This window comes from Mastacembelus armatus, chromosome 18 (assembly GCF_900324485.2).
Source record: "Mastacembelus armatus chromosome 18, fMasArm1.2, whole genome shotgun sequence".
NCBI lineage: Eukaryota > Metazoa > Chordata > Actinopteri > Synbranchiformes > Mastacembelidae > Mastacembelus > Mastacembelus armatus.
In genome coordinates, this window is record NC_046650.1 from 11,685,151 (window position 1) to 11,705,105 (window position 19,955).

A 19,955-nucleotide genomic window follows, 5' to 3' on the forward strand; every position below is an offset into this window, starting at 1 on the left:
CGGAGAGCACAGCCACCGGCGACCACACGCATTCATATTAGTAACCACAGGGAAACCACAGCACTGCGCACACAGCCAGCCCCGTCCCGTCTTGTCTCGTCTGTCCTGCAGTGGCTGTGCATTACAGCTGCTGGACAGTTTCACTGAAAAAACGCATGAGTTATAACAATCTACGAGCGCGTAAAAGTTATGCTCTCAATTTGCTTGTCACACACAAAATCTCTTGCGGCAAAACCAACAAGCCCACCGCACCGCATAGGCTCCAACATGCAATAAAGCCAGTAACACAATGCCTGTTATAAAGTAAAAGACAATAAAAGAGGTATTTTTTATAGGACATCTCGTCTTATTGTCCACAGGAGCATTAGACATAAATATAAAACATCCGGTTTGTGCTCACAAAGTGCCGAGCCACGTCTCGAGAAAATACCAGCGAAAACTACCGTATTAAGGCATCACCTTCCTCTGCCCATTTTCGTCAAATATTGTCTTCAGGACTCTGGACATGGTGATCAAGACCAAAGTCCGACCCCTGTATACGTGCGCTGCTGGGGGAGAAGAAACCTGGGGAGGGGGGGTGCGATAGAAGAAGTGAGAGCGAGAGAGAGAGAGAGGAAGAAAGCGAGAAAGAGAGAGGGAGAGAGAGAGAGACTGCAATATCATTTGTGAATCCCTCTCACAGTGCTGCAGATAGGGGCTGCCAACACATGCGGCGCGTCTGCAGGTGAGGGAAGAAGCTGAATATGCTGGACACACTCACCGTTTCCTAAAATCCGCGTCGGATATACGTTTTAAGTTTTCTTCAGTTTTTTTTCCCTTCTTTTAAAGACGGGACTGAATTTTCATCAGGTGCTGCATTGTGGAGTTGGCTCGCAAAAGGAAAGAGAACTATACTGTCTGCTGGTCGCGAGTGACTTGGAGGAAAGCAGCAGAATAAGCAACCAGACAGGTGATCTGTATCACATTTACGCCCTCAAGATCGGAGAGTTGACACATAATCAACACTCGCCATATAAAGACTTTGGGAACTGCATTTAAATAATCCTCTGACATACATGGACATATCATCGTGCAGAGGAATATTGCAGCCCGGGAGATTCTAACCACAAACTGTGAGTAGAACGGCGCGATATGGACTGATTTTACTTTCTGGTGATGTGATGCTCGGACTATAACATTTTGGCTTTTACGCGCATGAAATTCACATATTTGTGGCACCATCCAGGGCGCACGGAGCCTCTCTGGTGTGCTTTAATATCAGTGTGTTTTTTTTTTCGTAATAAAACAAGGAAAGAGAAAGTAACAGTCAGTGCTGGAGAAGGAAAAACAGAGGAAAGCCCGTGCACTTGCTGCTTTTGACTGCAGCGGGAGCGATGTAGTAAGTCGTCCGGAGGATGAAGTCCCACACATCCCGAGACCAAGGGCTTTGCTCTTAATGAAAACGATTTTTATTTTCCACATTCGGACCTTCCATTAGTGATTAAATATTTTTATTTACTTTTTTCAAATCTAAGTGGACAATTTTCAGGGGAGAACAATGAGGACTACTGGTGCAGTGGACTATTTGTACTATTGCATGCTCATCCTGCAGCTTGTGCATCAGCCCGCTGCCAAGCAAGTGCTCCGGTACCGTTTGGCCGAGGAGGGACCAGCCGATGTCAGAGTAGGGAACGTAGCCGCCGACCTCGGCATCGTTGCGGGGTCCGGCGAGGTGACATTCACGCTTGAATCAGGCTCAGATTTTTTTAAAATAGACAACATAACAGGTGAGCTCACCACCAATGAGAGGCGGATAGACCGTGAAAAATTACAACAGTGCCAAATGATATTTGATGAAAATGAGTGCTTTATAGATTTTGAAGTGTCAGTGATTGGACCAGCCCAGAGCTGGGTCGACCTCTTTGAGGGAAAAGTCATTATATTAGATATAAATGATAACACTCCGTCTTTCCCTTCCCCTGTCCTGACACTGTCTGTGGAGGAAAACAGACCCATTGGAACCCTTTATCTGCTGCCCACAGCTACAGACAGAGATTTTGGCAGAAATGGAATAGAGAGATATGAGCTTATCCAGGACAACGGGGAGAACTCGAGGCGCTTGGGCTCTTCTGGGGATTCATACTCGGGGAAGAGGAGATTTGAGGAAGGAGCAAGCAGGAGCAGCGTCTTTGAACTGCAGGTTGCTGACACTACTGATGGAGAGAAGCAGCCTCAACTCATCATTAAAGGGGCCCTTGATAGGGAACAGAGAGACTCCTATGAGCTCACGCTGCGTGTTAGGGATGGGGGAGATCCCCCTCGCTCCTCCCAGGCCATTCTGAGGGTAATGATTACTGATGTGAATGACAACAGCCCTCGATTTGAGAAGAGTGTGTATGAAGCTGACCTACCTGAGAACAGTTCCCCTGGCGCCCCCATACTACAGCTCAAAGCGACAGATGCAGACGTGGGGGTTAATGGTCAAATAGAGTACGTGTTTGGGGCAGCCACAGAGTCAGTGAGGAGGCTGTTGAGGTTGGATGAGAGCACAGGGTGGCTGAGTGTGCTGCACCGCATTGACCGTGAAGAAGTGAGCCAACTGAGGTTCACAGTAATGGCCCGTGACCGAGGCCAGCCGCCCAAAATGGACAAGGCCACTGTGGTGTTGAACATCAAGGATGAGAATGACAATGTTCCTGCCATAGAAATACGGAAAATAGGACGCATTTTCCTAAAAGATGGGGTAGCCAATGTGGCTGAGGATGTGGTTGTGGACACACCCATTGCCTTAGTTCAGGTGTCGGATCGTGACCAGGGAGAAAATGGCATAGTGACCTGCACAGTGGTAGGGGATGTACCCTTTCAGCTCAAACCAGCCAGTGAAATGGAGGGGGAGCAGAACAAAAAGAAATATTTCCTTCACACATCTGCACCCCTGGACTTTGAGGCCACACAGGAATACAATGTGGTCATAGTGGCTGTGGACTCTGGAAGTCCCAGTCTGGCAAGTAATAACTCACTTATCGTTAAAGTGGGCGACACAAACGACAACCCCCCTATCTTTAGCCAGAATGTAGTAGAAGTGTCTTTTCCAGAAAACAATGCCCCTGGCGAGAGGGTGACAACAGTGGCAGCCATTGATGCAGATAGTGGGAAGAATGCCGAAATTGCCTATTCCCTTGACTCATCAGTAAATGGGATTTTCTCTATTGATGCAGACAGTGGAGACATCCGAGTAAACACCATTCTGGATAGAGAGCAAACGGAGCGCTACGAATTTAAAGTGATAGCCAAAGATAAGGGCATAAACACCCTTCAGGGCTCTGCAACAGTAGTTGTTCTTGTGGCCGATAAGAATGACAACGAACCAAAGTTCATGCAGGATGTGTTCACCTTCTATGTCAAAGAAAACCTTGAGCCAAACAGCCCAGTTGGCATGGTTACAGTCATTGATGCAGATAAAGGCCAAAATGCAGAGATGAGTCTTTTCATTGAGGAGGAGGAGGACATCTTTTCTATCGAGAATGACACTGGGACTATTTTCTCCACCCTGTCCTTTGACAGAGAGCAAAAAACTACATACACCTTCCGTGTCAAAGCTGTGGATGGGGGTGACCCCCCCAGATCGGCCACTGCTACAGTTTCACTCTTTGTCATGGATGAAAATGACAATGCACCAACTGTCACTTTCCCAATAAACAGCTCCTACACCCTTCTTCCTCCCTCCAGTAACATTAGAACAGTAGTCAGAACTGTCATAGCCACTGACACTGACACCGGCATCAACGCAGACCTGAACTACAGCATCATTGGGGGAAACCCCTTCAAGCTGTTTGAGATCGATGGTGGCACTGGGGTCATTTCACTGGTGGGGAAGCTGGAGCAGAAGCACTATGGCCTCCACAGACTGGTGGTCCAGGTGAATGACAGTGGGCAGCCCTCACAGAGCACCACCACACTGGTTCATGTGTATGTTAATGAGACTCTTTCCAATTCCACAGTTGTAGAGGCCCAGGTGGCTAAGAGCCTGAGCACATCTCTTAACACCAATATTGCCGGTGACCCCAACTATGATCTAAGCAAACAGCGGTTAAGCATTGTAATAGGAGTGGTTTCAGGGATCATGACAGTCATCCTCATTATTCTTGTTGTTGTCATGGCCCGGTATTGTCGCCCCAAGAATAAGAATGGCTACGAGGCCGGCAAGAAGGATCACGAAGACTTCTTCACACCACAGCAGCATGACAAATCCAAGAAGCCCAAGAAAGATAAGAAGAAACAGAAGTCCAAACAGCCACTATATAGCAGCATTGTCACTGTAGAGGCTTCCAAACCCAATGGGCAGCGTTATGATGGTGTCAATGAGAAGCTCTCGGACAGTCCAGGCATGGGCCGCTACCGTTCAGTCAACGGAGGGCCCGGGAGCCCAGATTTGGCCCGGCACTACAAGTCCAGTTCGCCACTCCCCACTGTCCAGCTTCACCCACAGTCCCCAACAGCTGGAAAAAAGCACCAGGCAGTTCAGGACCTGCCCCCTGCCAACACCTTTGTTGGCACCGGAGATAACATTTCCCTTGGATCTGACCACTGCTCTGAATACAGCAGCCAAACTATCAACAAGTACAACAAACAGGTAAGAAGACACGTCTCCATGTTCTGTTTTTTTCCCCTCCACTTCTCTTAAGTGTCTTCTGTTTCTTCCTCTTAGTGTTCTTTCTACCATAATGCTTTCTGACAGGGCTAGTCTCAGTAGTCTTGTTGCCTTTATGGTGCTAATGTGTGTCAAGTTAGCAGTATTGATCTGTTTTGGTTGGGAGTGCCATTCACATGTAATATTGAAAAGGCAAGAGAAAGGTTTAGATTAGCCAAGGAAGGGTACTGTTACCACTCGACCAAACATGTCCAACTTTTTCACTTTTATCACACCATGTGTTGAGGCTGCTTTTTCCGTCAGTGCTGTCACAATTACTAACCTTGGCAAATGTGTGTCAGAGTGTTGTAGACAGCTCACATAAGGGTTTGGTTTGCAGTTATTTTATCCCGGAGGGGAGTATGGCAAGGGCAGACTACACTCCCCTTAGCCATGTCAAGCCCTGCCCTGCCCTCTGTCTGTGACAAGGCTCTCTTTTCATCTTGTGAAAGAGGGAGAGAGGAAAAAACACGCAGAGGGGAGAGAAAGGTAGATGTAGGTTGAATGCTGCACAATTCATTGCCATAGAGGTGAAATTGGACATTTTTATATCACCTTTCATATTGTGCTTCAGTTTCTTTTCCTCCTCTATTTTTTTTCTTACCTGCCATTTTCTACCTGCTTTCTCTGTCATCCACCTTTCAGCAAGTCTTCTTTTCCTCTCATTAACTATTGTTTTTTACACTTGTAGTGCTGGGGAAAAAAAGGTGTAGGTGGACTGATGTTGTAATCAAATTCTAGGAAATGTGTGCTTTCTATCAATCAGGTCTGTATACATTTTTTTTGGCTGTTCCTACATTGTTAGGTGCAACAATTGGAAGAACCAGTTAATACATAATGAAGTCAGCTGATTTGCGTTTTCAGGAAAAAGAACACTTTTATGTGTTTTATAGGGCAGACTAATGAATTATTGATCTTTGTTTTACTTGGTGTCAGCAGCTACTCCTTTAGAATTCTGGAGTGCTGTTCTGTCTCAAAACACATCTGGGTTCTCTTTTATTTTATTTTCTGTTTTTGTTTTCCTCTCTTTTGCTAGGTTCATGTTTTGATATTCTATACCCAGTGTCGCCTTTCCCCCTTTAGACTCTCCTCTGTAGCACATCCTTGCATCCACCCTTTTCTCTTTCCATTTTTTCAGCGTCTACCACAATATTCTCCTTACAATAGTGCTCTCTGCCTTGTGTATGTGTGTTTTTTTTTTCTTACAGTGGTTTCTTTTTTAATCTCCACTCTCATCTCTCCATATCCCTCAAACCTCCCTCTCGCTCTGTCTCCCCTCAAATCATTTCACTCCCTTTTTACTTCTCTCCCTTCTCTTCCTCAGCTCCGTCTCTAACAGCTTCTAATATGGTGTATTCACTGAGCTGCTTCCCAGAGTGTGAGGAGTGCTGTTGCTTTCGGATGTCTCCTGCATAATTAAAAGGGCACTCTATTTGCTGTTGCGGCAGCAGCATGTATTGTGTGTCACTATGCTCCAGTTATATAATTATTTATTTACTCTCTACATTAATGCTGCGGTAACTTTTATGGACTGTGCATTTGTTAGAACACAGTGTCTTGGACAAAACCCACCCTGCACTGGCCGTAACACACAAAAACTATTTTTAGTTCAATACTTTAATTGTGATAAAATTGTGAAGAAAGTGTTTAGCGGCTTACATCATATATGTTTAATTTAATATACAGTAGCTCGTAGGTGTTTAAATTTCCTTTTATATCGCATTGGCTCAGTAGCCACTCACTGTTTATATGTTAAGTTGGGGTGAACAGGGCATAAAGTAATGGCTGAATGATCGTGCTAATTGAAGCAAAGGTGTGTGTTTGTGTGCTTCACTCATGGCCTTTAATAGCCATATTTATATTAGTTTAAACAGTGAAGTGGTCATGCTTTTAATTTTAGGGATGCTGCGTCTAAAAATATTCAGTTGTCAGGTAAGTGCCACTACAGCTAAAGACAATAAAATGTTCGACAGTTAGTTAATAGAAGAGTTTGTGTAATATCTGGATTAGTGCTACAAAATGATGAGACAAAAAAATACCATGAATATTATAACTTCCTTATGTTTCATATTTTCTTAGAAAAAGAGGTGGTAGAATTTTACTTTCTTGATATTTATTTAAGTTACTAGGTTTATATTTAAATTGAACCTTTCTGTCACATTTGGGCATGAATGAGGTTGAACCTGTTTACAATTTACAGCAGTTGATAAGGGATCCTTTGCATTGCGTGTGTTTTCTCACATACAGAACACGCACATACATGCCCTTACTCCAAAACTAGTCTTCTACCACTCCCTTTCTTTTTGTCCATCTGTGGGAAGAAACAGAGGCATGCAAAAGAAAGACGGCCCTGTTACTGCAATAGAGAATGGCCCCTACTGTTTCACAAGGGACTTGGGGTTGGATGGAAAGATAGAGAGAAAAATGGGAAGGGAAAGAGAAAGAGAATAGTGCTGACCATTGACTGTACTCTCTGAGGTATCAGGTTCCGTCTTTCCCCTCGCCTAGCTAATCTTACAATAACTGCACAGGCAACCTGCTCAGGCAGGTAACCAGGCAACTGAGGGAGTTTATCTGTGAGGTGAGCCTTTCTTTTTAGCCCGTCAGACATTTAAACAGTCATTAAGCTGAGCTAACCGTGAGGGAGAAGCCAGCGTGCCACCAAGCAGCTGCTGGGGGCTTGAACAGGCAAGGCAACAGACCTGACATTTCATCTCTTCTTGTAACTCCATTGATTGCGGCTTGTGTTATTTATAGTCTCTCCTGTCTTTTGCAATGTGGGGCTACAACATTATACTTGGTCTGTCTGCTCTTTACATACCTGTGTCTAAGCATTGCATCGGAAGGCTGATGAGTAGTGTATGCACTTAACAGAACACTTAACTTTATTACTTCTGGCAGCAGCTTGTGTCCTACCCGATGCCAGAAATTAATGTTGCCCGACCATTATGTAGTGAGGAATGAAATTACTTAGCCATTGAATTAGCACAAGCCATCAGCTTTTGTTTTATCACTTCAAAGCGCAACTCCTGACCAGGTGGATCACTTCTAATCAGTGGTGAGCCACAGCAGCTTGTGTTCTGTGCTCTCACATCGTAGCCCCTCAGGGCAGGCAAAGGCTCGGTCTGCACACTTATACCAGGGTAACCTGCCTCAGGGTTGATGCAGCAAGTAAAACTGGACACTGCCCTCAACCCAGCCCCCAGAGCCCACCTCCCGTGCTCTGGCCAGCTGTCCCTCCTGTGCCTTCTCCTAGCTGCAACCTCTCCTGCGCAAGCTGAATATGGCTATGAAGAATCTGATTTGCATAGGGCAAATCCTCAACCCACCGCACTCACATAGGACAAATGATACCACCATGCAAATGGAGGTCACCTGGATGGTGTTAATAACCAAAACATAGAATGTGAATGCCCTTCAGGCTCGAGATAGAACAGGAAACCAATATGGAAATGCTGTACTTTGCCTCTCACCTAATTTGTTTTAACCTACAAAATGTAGCTGCCTAAACGCCTCAGGAAAGTCACAAGTGACCTAATTGAAACTTCGAATGCCTCCGTGACCCTGCATTTCGAGTGTCTTCAATTTTATATGAACCCCCGTACATAGAACTAAGCAACCATGCCTTCATTGTCCAGCCCTTTGACTTTTTGTTCTTTAGCATTCACCGCCACGTGTTTCGCAGGCACCAGAGTCCCTTGAAGGGCCTCATGTGATTTCATCTGCAAAACCAGTGAAGGAGTCAGTCACTCATTGAGCTCAATAGCGTAATTACTTGATAAGAGGTTCCACAGGAGCTTTAACATATTTGGTCATTCCCCATCCTCCCAGTGTTGTTGCTACAGGTCAGCGTATGGTGAGAGAACACAAAGCTATTGTTTCACTGCAGCTTTTCTTCATTTTCATTAGATTTGAAGCCAGTTAAGAACTTTCTAGGATGGTCAGTAGCAAAGTCATGCAAGAAATCAGTAGATTATTAAACAGAGGAACAAAAAACTGAAACATAGCAACTTGGCTGAAGCTCGGGATAGCCAAGAGTGACAAAAAGGCGAAAAAAGACAATATGGAAATCTTGTGTTTACTAAGAAATTAGATTATTGTGCAATGTGCTGGTTTGTTTATTGTCACATTATTATTAGTGCTTGTCCTTTGTTTGGTGCTGCGTACCGCCGACTGTGGCTAATTTTATCAAAATTGTTTGGATCTATTACGGCTTAATTCAATCTATTGCTGCTCGGGCTTTTGTTGTTTATGTTCTGAAAGAAAAATAGAAGGAGTAAGAGAGCGCAGTAATGCTCATGAAATTGCAGTGGGCAGCATTTTCTGGTATAATTTGGTTTGGTGATTTGAATGCATTCGCTCTGAGGCAATTACTAATCTAAGGATTAGACTTACCTGATACGCAGGCAGAAATGGTGGAGACAGAAAACTCAGAGGGATATTGCTATAGCTGGTTTCTGCTATTTCACTCTGCATAATACTGAGCTTTGACTTTCTTTAGCTACAGTGGATAAGCCATAAGTATTGCTAAATTTCTATGTCCTTGTTTTCGTTTCCTTAATTCTACATCTCCCCATCTCTTCTCCACATAAAGTGAATGTGCCACAGAGCTGAACTGTTTTAATGAAAATAAATACTTGATTAAAGAGGATGAAGAATTCCCAGGTTCATACGCAACATTTGTCATGAAGTCAGATGATGAAAGCCAGGGAAAGGGAAGAGTGAGGGAAGAAAGAGACAGGAAATTTAAGCCACATGCCACCTTGATTGCTCTCCACACAGCTGATTGTAAGTGGCAGTGTCGAGGATGCCACCTTCTTCTCGCCGCTTCTTTCGATTTGGTGTCATTGAAGAAGGAATTTCATTTCATACCCGGCAGCGATCACATTAGATAGGGCTCACCACGGTATAGCCAATTCATATTTGCAGATTTGCCTTTCCTGTGGTACTATCAATCACTTCATGCTCACCATATTGCCCACTTGTTTTTTCACAGCAATTGTTAGGAGTGGTTTGTACAGTAAATTGACTTTTACAAGGCTCCCAAGGTCTATGATATGCTATGCTAGCCGTGCTGTTTTCTCTGTAGCTGTCTTGTTGTATCGTCTCCAGAAGCTAGAACCAACTAAATAAGAACATCACTTAGTTGTACTGCTGTACAACCTGGGGGAATAGTTCTATGTCAGCGAGCTGGATCGGGGATCAGGGGTAGGGCTTACTGTTTGTGAGACTAATAGGCAAAACAACAGTGTTTTGTTTACTGTGACACTGTACCTTATCAAAATTGCAAAAATGTCTGGCAGAGGCAGCCCCATTATAGTGTGACTTTTTTGTTGTTGTTTTGCAGAAAAGGTCATGGGCCATTTGTTCTCTTGATGTTGATTCAAACAGGTGGCAGATGGGTCTTTTTTGCATTTGTGCTTTTCTGCCTGATTCTCTGATGAGCGTGTGTTTACATGTGTGCGTGCCTCCCTCTCTGTTTCTCCCTTGCTGTGGAGGAAACATTGCGATGAATCAGATTAATCAGTCTCTGTCAGCGTTGCTCACATGGGCCCAGAGTGTCAAGGGAACTGCCAGGAGGGTCGGTGGCCTCCTCCCCTTGGCACCAGCCATGCTGTCACACATGGCCTTTGCAAAAACAGAGAATAAGAGAAATTAAAGACAGGCACGTTGATCCATAATTTAGCTCTAAATGCCTGTTTGCTCTGGCAGCCGACAGCGAACTTGTTTATTAAGCGGAGCTGACAAGTGAAGAAAAAAGACACTTTAATTGACACGTTGTCTTCCAGACAGACAGAAGCAAGATGCTGGACTTAGTAAAACGATGACTAGGTGAGTATGTCTGTACAGTGGTGTTGGCAGGGGAAAAGTTAATAAGTTCAGCAGTGTAACTGGAGCACATTTAATAGGTACAACCGTCACCCTGGGTGCTGGTTTTAAAACCTGCACATTGTCTCTCTCTTCCTACAAACCCCCTTTGGCTTTGACCACCCTCTTTTGTATTGAGGAACTGCTAAAATATTAAGATGCAGTGAGATCCCCTGACTGTATAAGACGCATTAAGAATAGTCCTAGATAAATAATGCATCTGGAATCTTTGTGTTTGTTTTAACAGTTTTTTATTAATAGGCTGCACTCTTATGTATTTACTAAGCAACAGCCGAGTATAATGGATATGAGTTGACTTGTGAAGGGGAGGAACAGGACAGATTGACTGCCTCTATTAGCCCTGTTTTGGTGCGGCTCCCTCCATGTGGCCCCCAAATGAGATTATATGTGTATGAAACAGGAGGTAGAGCACTCGCCGACCATCCATCAAAGCCTGGTGGGACTTGTGTGAAAGTTTGTGCATGTGCACTCAGCGGGTATGCGCACTGTGGTGATGCATGTGTAAGGGTGTGATAAAGTGTGTGGATGTACAGTATGACGACGTGTGTGTTTGTGTATCCTGCGAGGGCTGGAGAGGAGAGCTAACGGGGGCCTCCACATTTCAGCCTCTCCATCATCCTTCGCACTAGGCACACGCACGGCGACATGCCTGAAAGGGTTTCAATATCCTGTCTGTGTGTGTGTGTGTGTGTGTGTGTGTGTGTGTGTTGTTTGTGTGCTTGTGCTGCTGTGTTTACCCAAGGAATACAGTTCATTATATTTGTATGTGTGTCTGGTTATTACATACACTCTCCACACACACGTACATACAGAGGCAGATGGAGCCTGAAGGCTAGAGCAATACTTTATCTTCACCTGTTAAAAACCCACGACAAGCTCGACTGGTCTGTGATGTGACACCTTCTCTTGACTTTCGGTGATTACAAGTGCCCTGAAGCAAGACACTGGGACCTCCTTTGCCTCAGCTCAGCTATTTATTGGTCACTGCTCTGACTAAGTTGTGTGCTTTAACCCCATTCAGTTTGGACATACACGTACCACCTGTATTAAACCCTACAGACGGAGTGCAAAAAAAAAAAAAAAGTAGAAATATTCATTAGGAAAGCTCTGGTGGGGGCAGGAGGAGCCCCTGTATCGATGAGGGCTTACCTGGCAGAGAGCAGGCTATTAGCCAGGCCCGATAAATCTTGTCAGTGGCTGGACGAGTCTGCCTGCCTGCTGAGGAATGAAGGTCACGGGGCAGCTGGAGTTATGAGCGGCCTCGCAAGGTAACTGCTATCAAATCAACTGAAATATGAAGTCCAGCCAGACTTTTTTTTGAAAATGCTAATTTTTCAATTTGCCTCTTTCTTGGTGTGTACTTTCCTCTGCTCACTCTTTTAGTATGCTGGATACGGCAATGTGGGATTAAATTAAAATATGAATAAGGTTACAGCCTTGGTATAGTCTGTGATCACTGTGAGGCGGATCATGACAGATATGCACTGACAGTACATAAGACTTTCTACATGACATTGATTTATTGAATTTTCCTAAAACATTTTCAGTTCCTCAGTGCATCTTACATCTGCTCCTCAATGATTTAATGTAGCGAAGCAAGGGAGGACAAAGAATCCTCCAGATATCCTTAAAAGGCCGGTGGGGTAAACTGAATAAAAGTGGTATTTCCAGTAAGTTGAAACAAATCCTCCTTTTGTTGAGTGCTACAGGAATCCTCTATGACTTTAACTTGCAATATCAGTCATTTTTAAAGCAAAAAATGCTTAACATTTCTGGAGTTTCGCCTCCCAGAAGTAAAGATTTTATGGCTTTCTTTGTAATATGATAGCAAATTGAATATCTTTTTGATGTGTCTGTGGACAAAACAAGCAGTTTTAATAAGCCACCTTGGGCTCTTGGGAAATTATAATTGGCACTTTTCACCATGACTGAATTACCCTCTTTGGGCTCCTCTTGATCCCAGATCTTCGTCAGTTTAATTATTTTCCCAGGTAACAGTAAACCAACCAGGACTCTAGAGCTGAAAAGATTAAGTCGATTAATCAATTAATAATGAATAATCAATTAATTAATTACACCAATGGTTTACCGGTTAGTACAATTTTAAAACTAAGTTATTGATAAGAAACTTGTTAAGAGGAAAAGTTTTGCTCTGTAGTAGAGATCAGTATTATATTGCCAGAATAAACTACACTGTATATACTCTGACAAGATCCTCATATGCTGTATGTTCCCATAGGCCTGGCCTGTTGGAAACTGCAATATGAAGTGGAGGTGAATGTAATGCTGGCTTTAGTCAGACAAATTCTACTGTGGATTGAGGCGCTCCAGACATTTAATATGGTTTCAGGTATTGATTTGCGGCACCTTGCCCTAAAGCCTGTTTATTATCTAGCTTTGGTTTCACCTTTTACTCTTTTTCTCACAGTATCTCATGAGATAAAGTCCTCCTGCTTATTTCTCCCTCTGTCTTTCCAGCAACAATGTTCTGAGTAACAACTACAAATAGTCAATCAAATCGGCCACTGGCAAAGAGCACCTTGGCCATTTTGGTTGGTGAGTGAATTGGTGAACTCAGGTGCTTTGCTCGGTTCGGTGCGGTTATGGGGGGACTGAAACAGGGGGGATGTAATCAAGACTGAAAGACTGGTTTTTAACTCGGTTCATTTACTCTGAGTTTGTCCAATGCAACACTTGTGACACAATAGCCAATTGTAAAATACAGAGTGGATTCAGTGGTGAGAAGTGCCTTGAGGGGGAGCCAGCCCACAGAGGCAAGGAAAATAGGGAATCTTGTTAGATTTGTTGCCATTTGGTTCTAGGTTGATGAGGTCTGGGATTGGGGGGCAGGCAAGGATATCAATCATATTGACATGGCTGGGGGCGGTAAAATGATTACAATAACGGTAAACAAAGCCGCTAAACACAACTGGGTTTTTCATTTTTTATCGCAACTTTATTTCCAGCCCAGCCTTTTCTTAATAAGTTTCACTTAACGTCAGATTCATCACATTTAATCTGTCCTTATTGATATATTAATCACAGACTTGAGTGTAAGAAGGCAAACTGCTGGGAACATAAGTGCATAAAGGAAGCCTATCACACAGTGAAGAGCTCTTATGAACCGGTGACGTGAGGGGAGCTCATAGTGACTTTGACAAGCAGCTGAGTGCCTACATGGGTGACATTTACGAGTGTGTCGTGGAGATCCCCAGCTGGACTTAGAGGGAAGACAGTTACTTTCTGTTTAATCACCATCAGAATTCTGTGGGTGCCACAGCAAATGTTTGAGTAGCACAGATTACTTTCCCCTGTGAAGCCATTTGCAGCCGATCGTTTGATGTCTACGCAAATGTGCTTAACATGCAAACTGCTCTTGCCTTCCTTTCCTTCCTCTGCACATTTGAAAGATTTACGTCAGGGTGTGTGCATGTGTGTGTGTACTCCATTGAGTCTCTTTGAATGAGCTTTTCTTTGCCGAGGCAGCCTCATCTCTCAGTGAACTCGGGACATGACATGACAATTGGAGACCTTGTAATTTATGTTTAAAATGCCAGAGTTATCTGTGCCATTGTGATTTTGTTTGAACAAGGAGGCATACTGGCAAGGGTCCTCAGTTGCTGTTTAAGCTGTATGCCTGTGTTTGCTCACGAATCCTTGGTGGGCTATCCATTGTTACTATGGCAGTATACCTCTGCGGCAATCGCCCCCCCCCCCAACTTCTCTTATGACCATATGCCTAGTGTTTTTTTTTTTAAAAGGTTTTTACTGCGCTCTCATCTTACTTGTACCCAGTTATTCAGACATCTCACTGCCAAAAGAGAAGCTAAGGGGAAAGGTCCTCCAAAAAAAAAAGTCATGGTATTCTAGCAGCTTTGGCCCGGAGTTGGATGCGGCGTGGGAACGTCATGTTCCACTAAACTCCTTTGATAAAGCCACTTGGGCAAATGGGGAGTATTTCAAAGCTGAAGGTCCCTGAACACTAAATTGGCAGCAGTTGCTTTACTACAATGCACTCATCTCTTCCCTGTGTCACAGCTCTTTAGGGACCTGTAATTTACTGTCCTCCCCACTTTGAGCTCTTGATTCATGAGATCAAATTAAACAGAGAGAGAGAGCATCAGTGGCTGCACAAAGCTTTGCTCTTTAACTCAAGGCCAGCATTTCGGCACCACCTCAAGTCTGATGTAGTTACTGGTTAACTATTTCCCACATCTATTCCTGCCTGGCAAATGTGTTTTACATGGTAAAAATAGGCTAAAGACCTTTAATATAATATCTGCACCAGGTACTCCGGTTTCCTCCCACAGTCCAAAAACATGTATGTCAGGTTGATCGGTGACTCTAAATTGCCCATAGGAGTGAGTGTGAGTGTGTGAGGTTGTTTGTCTCTATGTGGCCCTGTGATGGACTGGTGACCTGTCCAGGGTGGACCCCTGCCTTTCACCCACAGAGAGCTGGGATAGGCTCCAGCAGATCCCTGTGAACCTAAATAGGAATAAGCAGGTATAGATAATGGATGGATGGATGTGCACCATGTTTTTGAGCCCGGAGAGAACAATGATCCTGATGTGACTAAACAAAAGCATAAAGATATGAGTCACACATTCACCCGTTCTGAGAAAAGACTTGCCTTGCAAGGTCAAGTTCATTATTGATGTGAGGCGCCACATAGGAATCTAGTGTTTTCAAATATTCCAGAGTATCAAATAGCCATAACTCTTAAAGACACATGAAACAAAGTCCTCTATATTTTATCTGATATCTGAGGAGCATAATGACTGAATAGCAATGAATCCATTCAGACAGAGTAAAGGAGCTGGTGTCAAGGATCAAAACAGAGGAATGTTAAATAAATACAGTAAATGCCTGTTTTTAAAGGACAGAGCTAAGAGCTTGACTGACCAAGTGTGTGTGCATTAACTGGGAGGAATTGGGAGGAATTTAGAGGAAATGTCATCAACTCTATGCAACTAGATTGACGGGAATGAACTCAAAGAAACGTGTTTTTATGAATGTGTGCAAATCCAACTGGAAGTGTCTCTTCAGGGTAATGAGTCATGGCATGCATGTGGCCTAATGAAGTGGGACTGTGCCTGTGTCACAACAAGAATGCATTTGTTGCTCCAGAAGTGCCTGCAGAGTTTTAACATGTTTGTGCTATGTATTTGTCGGCCTCAGCAATAAACACTAACCTTATGTTAACCCTTATATTTTCACTACTGTCTCAGTCAGTTTGTTCTTATACTCATGGGGTAGTTTAGTGCCATATCAGTTTTTTTTTTAACAAATGCCAATTTTAATCCCATGTGAAATATTAAACTTGCATATACAAACGTCCTAAGACATTGCTAGGCCTCAGTCAAAGCCCAAAGAATTTCTTGATCTACATCAGGGACAGGCTGCCTTCAAGAACATACAGCGGCTGCCGTTTCATTACTAGCCTCCGCATCTCCATAGCCTTTATGTCAAAGCTCATAATGAGCACTGAGGGCACTGAATGGTGTGTGATAAAATGGCACAGAAAAAAGGTGCCTGTTCACGTGGGGAGACATGATCCGAGGGGATCTACAGTACCACACTAACATTTGTTCACTACATTTTACCTGTCAGCTTACAGTGGCCTGGTCTGGTTGTAGTTCCTAGCACACAGTTCACTGTAGGTGAGACAGTGTCTGAGGCTCAGCTGTTTTTATAAACATCAAGAAGCTGTAAGAGGGTTGCCACTGAGGAAGACAGTCGGGGGGGGGGGAACCAGCTCTACTTCAAACTACCACTGTTGAACTGACAAGGCAACATGAACAATTTCCACATTGGCATGCATGTGACTTTTCAGCACCCACTGAAATATGCTACAGCGATATTGTGTGCTGTCAAATTGCAGGTGCATGCAGAAAAAAAAACAAAAAAACCCCAAAGAAACTAAAACTCTGCATCCCTCCCACAGCAATGTTTGGCCCTTTACAGTGTGATCTAAGAGTGATGCATTATGGGGAGGGAGGGGTTATGGATGACACTGCCTTACGTGTTTACCTTACATCGGCCCAATGACAACAAAAATAGCGGCAATGCTAAGAGGAGGCCCTTTGTGCAGCACGAGCTGATACACCGAAAGGGAGTGACAAGGTTTGAAAAATTGGCAAACAGTGCTTGCTGGAAGGCTTCCTTGGGGCTTGGGTACCTTTGGAATCGTGCGAATGCAGAGGAGTGTGAATGAAAAATAGCTGTGTGATCGTGCCATGTTGCTTCTGTCAAGAATATGTGATTTTTTTTCTCTCCCTCTCTCGCTCTCTGCCTCCCTCCCACAGCTCGCTGTCATCTTCATCATCTGCCCCTCAAAGCTTGCTTTTTCTCTCTCCGCTTCTCATCATCTCTGTTTTAACACTCCATCCTCTCACCAACATCCCCTCCCTTGTGTTTTGCTGTCTCTTTCTCACACTTCTATACTTTTCCTCCTCTGTTTTTCCAGCTTAGCAGACATGGTTATTTAAGGCTTAGAATCCATAAAACCCACCTTGTGGTATGTTTGCCTTTGTTATTTTTCCAAAATTGTGCATTGACTGCCACATTGTTAGCTGTTGATCCCTGCTCAGCCACTGCCCGTCAGAGGAGAGTTTCATGTGGTTTAGTGGTGACTTAAGCCTTAGGTGGAGCCCTGCAATCCCATCAGCAGGTTTTAAGTAGTGTATCTGCCACTTAGTGGAGAAGTCAGGAAGACATTGTTGGAATACCTGCCCCTGCCGTACTTTCCCTGAAGGAAAACCGTCAAGAGACCCACCCTGCAAAGCAACAAATGTAAGCCCTGTACTGCAAAGATGCAGATTCACAGCAAGACCTGTAATTTCGAGAAGAATATAAGTAAGACTTACAAATTGTGAAAACATTCTCCTCCATACAACAGGTATTGTATAGAGTTCTGCCCATTCTGTTTTCATGGGTGCAGTTATGCACGGACCTGCTCATTTTAGTCATTTAAGCTTCTTAACACAACAAGACCATGCTTGCACACCAGTCACATTGTGTGTGTGCGTGCGTTCATGTGTGTGTGTGTGTATGTATACAGGAGGTTTTTTGAAATAATTATTTTTGTCTTCCTGAGATGGCGTAAATGTTTTTTCTTTTCTGCTTCTCACTGTAACACAAACCAAAAACAGTCACAGCATGATCCCTCCTGCACAACATCTGTCCCAGATTGCACTACCCTTCCTAATTAAACCCTGTTTACCTCAACATTCTTAAAGCAGACTGCTGACTAATTATTAGGCACAAGCTCCTCAAAGCCCTGTTTAAATCTCACACTCTGATGAGAGTGCTGGTGTTTTCGCTAGTGAGCGAGCATTAGAAATCTGACTGGAAACCTAACATGAAGCATTTTCCCTTGAGCATTTCATCTCCATGTCCATGCTGATGATGATGCCGAGTCTCCAACAGAAAGTACTAGTCTTTCACACTGAGAAACCCCTATAATTAAAGCCAAGGAAAGCTATGAACAGTGCCTAAACATTGTTTTTTTTTTTTTTATATACAATGGAAGGCGACAAAAAAGGAGAGGGAAAAAAAGGAATCGAGAACTTGCAGCAATTTCCAGTCATACATTTTTAATATTTATTCTGTGTTTCTTAATTAAATCCATGCATCAGAATATAGTAAAAAGACTAGTATCAGAAGTGGGATTGGGTGCGGGGAGTAGACAATTTATAATGCATAATTTTGCAGGAAATGTCGATGAGGGATTTTAATACATATCTTCTGAAAAAGACTGTGTGTGTATCATACATATATATATATAAAACCTATACATATATATATATATATATATGTATAGGTTTTGGCATTCAGAGAGGCATAAAGCCTGCTGGGTTGTGTGCACACAAGATTCCCCGTTCCTTCACATGTGAAATATATTGGATGGTTATCTGAAACTAGGGTCACCTCAGGAAGACACATTTTAACGATTTTAGGCCTGGTTTAACAAACTTCTTGCAAACACACACACACACACACACACACACACACACACACACACACACACACACACGCACACAGACAGAATTATCCTGGGCAGCAGCCTGATTCAATTAATAGGAGGTGAGGAGCGGAGAGATGAGGGTCAAACTTGCCATTCCAGTCCAAATGGAGATGCTTCCTGGGAGACCCAGCTTGTCTCTAAATTTAGCCGCTCCTGGGTCATTGTTTCATCACAGCTCAGAATTGCTTCAGGGCTCCCTGTGACTATATAAGTCTGAATATCTATACATCTGTAATATACATTTCAATTGCTCCCTCGGTGATGCAGTTTTATTCCAATGTTCTCTGCATCGCAGAACCCAGGACCCCCTGTAGCTACTAGATGTACTGGTTTCTGTGCAGCAGCATATCAATGAGGCTGAAATATACAGAACTTAAAGTTATGCACATATGTATTTGTTGGATATTATGACAATGAGATATTGTTTGCATTCCAAGGTTCTGGCTTTTCTTTTCCAAAGATGGAGGATAAAAATAGTGTAAACCACAGAGAAAAAAACTCTGCAAGTTTTATAAAATCACTTATCCTCATCTACCCCTGAAGGAATTACGATAACTGCCCACACTAATGCTCCTCAGTTATTGAAGTTTTAAAATGAGCATTCATAATAAGAAGCGTATTAGGTATAGATTTCTTGTAATGGTTACTGACAGTGGCCAGCCCTCCCATAGAGATGTAATGGGCAGTGGGTGGGGGGTGGAAGATCAATGGTGGATAAACACCAGGCCTTCATATCTGAAAGTTATTCAACAAGTGCCAGTTCCAATATCTAATGGGAGTGTTTAAAAGAGCACCTGGCGGCATCTCCCCACCCCATCAGGTCTAGACGGTCACTCCAATCAACCTCGCCCATAGTTCATGACGGAGGAACCTCCTGGCTCCAGGGCAGAAAGACAAATCTTCAACTATACACTTTATCAGAAATATTCTCTTTAGCCTTAAGCCTAGCTGAGATTAATGTAACTCCATGTAGTCTGCTCTCTGACATGGCCCTGTCTACCAGATGTGCCAATGCTACTAAAATGCAAATTCACATGCAAGTTCTTCACCTTTGCAAAACTTTGGCAGTGAAACATTCCTGACCTTTTACTGCATCAACAGCCCTCAGTAAAAAAAAAAAAAAAAAATCTGTAATGCTGTCTTTGTTAAATTTCTAAAGGAATCTGGATTTAATAAACAATAACTTCAGTCCAGAAAGATCTCCAGGAGGGCCAGCTGCTTGAGACAGTAGTTTGGATTAACTCTTACAAGGTGGAGAGATAGATTAAGATAGACAGATAGATTAAGAAAAAAGATAAAGACTAAAAATTTGAGAGCTTGTCCTGTTCAGTGTTATACACTATAAAATAACATATGAAAAAAATCTTA

General features: G+C 43.4%; 1 protein-coding gene across 1 annotated transcript in view; it reads left to right on the plus strand.

Annotated features, from left to right (window-relative positions):
- Nucleotides 1-701: 701 nt before the first annotated feature.
- pcdh7b (protocadherin 7b) overlaps nucleotides 702-19,955 on the plus strand; it is a 100,542-nt gene continuing 81,288 nt past the window's right edge. Inside the window, 1 exon segment of the mRNA XM_026292236.1 lies at nucleotides 702-4,612. Within this exon segment, the coding sequence (XP_026148021.1) occupies nucleotides 1,538-4,612 (3,075 nt within the window). The 5' untranslated portion in view covers nucleotides 702-1,537.